The 4,376-nt window shown below is 44.3% G+C and overlaps 1 protein-coding gene across 1 annotated transcript; it reads left to right on the top strand.

Annotated features, from left to right (window-relative positions):
• Positions 1–816: 816 nt before the first annotated feature.
• LOC147433805 (glutaredoxin-C1-like) lies at positions 817–2,446 on the top strand. Its single transcript, XM_086490411.1, has one exon. It carries the CDS (start codon positions 1,552–1,554, stop codon positions 1,948–1,950), a length of 399 nt encoding a protein of 132 aa, XP_086346537.1. The 5' UTR covers positions 817–1,551; the 3' UTR covers positions 1,951–2,446.
• The last annotated feature ends 1,930 nt before the right edge of the window (positions 2,447–4,376 follow it).

Raw genomic sequence — 4,376 nt, 5'->3', positions numbered from 1 at the left:
AAAATTTTGGAACAGATGGCAGCCAATGAGAGAAAGGATTAGTTTTCCCAATTATTTTGATTAGAGGCGAATTTATCTGCTGGGTTATTTATTTTATTAGATTGAGGATGGCTGATCAGTTATCGGATTTTCGTATTTCTTTATTTGGGGGATCCTCGAAAATAGGTGGAAGGAAGGAGGGGTGGCCCGGTGGGGGAGGTAGTTAGGAGAGTGTGATGAGGTGGCGAGATTGAGTGGCGGCCTAGTGGCTTCTAGTTAGTTGGGGCCCTACTCAGGTTGTGGTTTGCGCAGTGCGAGTGAGAGTGAGTGAGACTCTCACAGTGTGCACTGTGAGTGACTGTGTGTGTATGTGCGTGTCAATTGTCCACTCACCAGCACATCAAGCTGCGCCTCCATAGCCAAAGCTCATATCACAATTCCGCATTTTTTTAATAATTTAATTTGCAGAATCAGTTGCCAGTTTTTATTATTTGTATATAATCTCCGCCATTGCTAGCTCAGCCTCGCCTCATGCGGCCTGCCATCCCCTATTTGCCAACGGTGGGTTGGCGGCAGCAGGCATTTTAGTTAGAAAATGGAAATAAAGTAGAAATATTATTTAACAACAGACGCAGGTTCTAGTCAAGGCCGTCAAGGGCGATAACTTATGTGTGAGAGAGAGAGAGAGAGAGAGAGAGAGAGACAGGAGAGCTGGGAGACGCCTCGAGCTGTGCGCAGCCTTACGCGTGCTTTAGAAATTCCAGCCTTCAGCTGCTGCGGGCCGTTCCTACTAAGCAGAGAGAGAGAGAGAGAGAGAGAGAGAGAGAGTCCTTCTACTCTCGCTTTCGAAAATGGGGAGGTCGAAGGCCTGCCGTGCGTTCGTACAGCTTGTCGCTGCTATATAACCACCCCCTTCGCTACTAGTCCTCGCCACCCCACTCCCCGATCCAATATCGTTGTTGAGCTAGCGTTTCTCATTCCCCCTTTCGTTCTCACACGTTTTCTATACACACATACCCTCATACTAGGTTACATTTTTGTTGAAGAATCTTGCTCTGCAGCCGCTTCGTTTGCTTGTGCGACCTATCAACTTACCCACGTCTTCTCCTTACCGCACTCTCACACTCATACACATCACCTCTCCCCCTAAGCTCTCTTCCCTTGATCACATACGTAGTCCTAACGCAGCCACGCTCTCTTCTTCCTCGTCAACACAGGCACACACGCTTACACACATTCTACTGCATAGTTTTTTGACTCCCTTCGCCTTCATCTTTCTTGCAAACAGACGAGGGTGCGAAGTATCACAATACACAGCAGGCGAGTAGCGGCAGGGCTGACTTCCTTGGCGTTGTGCGTTGAAAACCTCCCTGTCTTCGGGTGACGTCTCTAGCAGCAAAGGGCTGCGAGCGGGGGTGCAGCTATTATATAAGAGTAGAGCAAGCTGAGAATATATTGGATGCCAAGGTGATCAAGAAAGAAGAAGAGCGTTTGCAGGATACATAGCAAGGGGGGAGAGAGAGAGAGAGAGAGAGAGAGAGAGAGAGAGAGAGAGAGAGAGAGAGAGAGAATATGCAGTGCTACTTGAGCTCAAGGAGGGGCGGGGGCATCGGGCAGCAGGCCACGGAGGCAGAGGCGGAAGAGGCAGCCATTGAGCGGATCGAACGGCTCGCAAGCGAGAATGCGGTGGTGCTCTTCTCCATCAGCAGCTGCTGCATGTGCCACGTGGTGAAGCGGCTGCTGTGCGGGCTGGGCGTAAACCTGACTGTGTATGAGCTGGACGAGGTGGACGTTGGAGGCGGAGCCCACATCCAAACGGCGCTGGGTCGCTTCGTCGGAGACCTGTCACAGCCCGTCCCTGCAGTCTTCATCGGTGGCAAGCTGGTGGGTGGCCTCGACCACGTCATGGCCGCCCATATCAGTGGGCAGCTCGTGCCCCTCCTCAAGGAAGCGGGCGCCCTCTGGCTCTGAAGGCAACAACAACCATCGTCCGCGTGGACTGAGTCCACTGGCCATCACCACATTCTCCAATCATCATTGTCCAATTGCTTCCCCAACTTTCTTGGGCAGCCCGCCTTATGGAAAACGAGGCTGCTTCTTTAAATCGTGCTAGCCAATGGAAGAGGGAGGCATCAGCAGTAGGACCGCAGTTGCTGTCCCAGCCACCTTTCGTTATCTTTTTCAGAAGTATGATGATGACTTTTTTTTTTTTGGGTTTTTACCTTTTTGGGTTGCTTTTCAGCAAGCACAAGTTTTGATCCTGCATGAAGTGTGTGAAAGCAGGATAGTAGTATTGATACAAATCCCCAGTTTTGTAGTCCCAAGAAGTACCGCCCAGCAAGAGGCGTAGTAACTACAAGCCAAGCTGTCATCTCCCACTCTCATCTACAAATCAAAATATAACCCCAGCTTTATTTTCATTGTAGCAGAATATAAAATGTAAGTTGGCTTCTGTTTTTGTGAAAAAGATGATGTCATGCGTGCTTCTGTGGTTGTGAAAAAGATGATGTCATGTGTGATGCAGCTAATTGGGATCATTATTAGGTATAGAAGTTTGCAGTAACGGGAAAAACGCAACTATCAGTCATGCATCACGAGCTTGCGTGGGCACAGATGAGAGAGAGAGAGAGAGAGGCTTGAGCAATTGCGAATATTTATAATGGCTTCAAAATGGAAATTGCTACTGTTCTTATTGTTCAATACATCTGCAGAGGAATATTGGCATCATTGTTTTTTTCACTAATTACCCAACATTGTTTTTCCATCAAGATTAATATATTCTGCTAATTATAATTTTCTTTGGACTGGATAACTTCCAAGGTAAAATATTGAGTGCTTTAATCATAATTCCTGCTAGATACCCTCTATTTTGGTATAAATCCTACTTCGCTTAGTTACCCTTGTTCCTATTGGATATATCATATTATGATATATGATATATATATCTATGATATATGATATATATATCACAATATCATCACAAGAAGATTAAGAAATTTTCTCATGTAGGAAAACGGAGTCTTTCTCAATGTTTTTCATACAATGCATGAGCTTTTGCTCAAGAGGCGCCGCATACCTAGCTAGGTACGATTGGGGGCAAGGGACCCGTACGGGTCCCTTGCCCCCAATCGTACCTAGCTAGGTATGCGGCGCCTTTTGAGCAGAAGCTCGTTGGTCGCTTGCCCCCAATCGTACCTAGCTAGGTATGCGGCGCCTCTTGAGCAGAAGCTCATGATGTTGAGGTAAGTCACAATGTGGGAAATATTGTGAGAATTTGTCTAAAACTTCTTGTGTATACATTGGATTGAATATTCTTACAACATGCAATAACAAACCCGGGGCATACCATGACCAAAAGTTCTGCCATAGTAGTGCCATCATAAACGACTTTTAAGCATCCAACTAGATGATGATAAGAGACCACTAATGCAATAAAAGACCCAAAGTGTGCCAGGATCAAAGTCCTCAAGCCATTGTAAACCACTTTAAGAATCCACCAAGATGAGGGAAAAGACTCAAATTGTGCCATGACCAAAATCCTTCCATGACAGTGTCATGAGAAGATTTACAATCAACTTTTAAGGGCAAAAAAATAGTTTGCTGCTTTCATGGTTTTCATGAAATGTATCTAGAACCACACCCTAAGCAATAGTCCATTGTCACGACAACAAACCAAAGCCACATAAGTCTATCACAATCTATATGCCAACAACACAAGTCTATCACAGTCTATGTGCCAACAACAACCATCAAAAGAATAAATATCATGGTCTATATACCATGGAGATAACAAAGTACTTATAAACTACCTACCAATGTGAGTGATGAGCATGACTTGAAAAGTGCTTCAAGATGCCATCGCACAACAAAGTTCTCGCCTTGGAGGTCCTCTTGACACCGCCCTTGTGTATAACAATGTACATAATGCATTAGCAAAATATTTTAAAAATCTCTTTTTGAAACCTCATTTTTTTCATAGACCACAAGACAATAAATATCTCCCTTTTGTAGTCCCAATATTTCACAAATTGCACATTTTATGTCCCCACATCTACTTTTTAAAACAAAATATGATCAAGTAAATCTACATTGATGCGATTGTCTGAACAATATGTGAAAATAGGAGTCTAAACTCATATGTACAATCTTTTAGGGAGTCATGGTATATTAGAAGGAAGCTCTGAATCCTTTATATGTTACCCTCTTCCCTTTATATGTTACCCTCTTCCCAAATATCTCTTATTTTTCCAATACACCAAATTTAATAAAGCTCTTCATGTCTAATGTCTCCATCGTTAACTAGCTACATTAGGCTCATGCTAGAAAAATTACATAAACCAATAAAAGATGTTAACGAAAAGCCTTAAGCTTCAACTTGGGATTGTGATCATTGTGTG

This window comes from Adiantum capillus-veneris, chromosome 19 (genome assembly GCF_014529385.1).
Source record: "Adiantum capillus-veneris isolate H3 chromosome 19, ASM1452938v2, whole genome shotgun sequence".
In the NCBI taxonomy this organism is placed as follows: Eukaryota; Viridiplantae; Streptophyta; class Polypodiopsida; order Polypodiales; family Pteridaceae; genus Adiantum; species Adiantum capillus-veneris.
Note: the sequence above shows the minus strand (reverse complement) of the source record. Positions and strands in the feature narration are given on the sequence as shown.

What these genes read in the sequence shown, in the direction of transcription:
- LOC147433805 (XM_086490411.1), top strand. Translation starts at nt 1,552, where the DNA reads ATGCAGTGCTACTTGAGCTCAAGGAGGGGCGGGGGCATCGGGCAGCAG.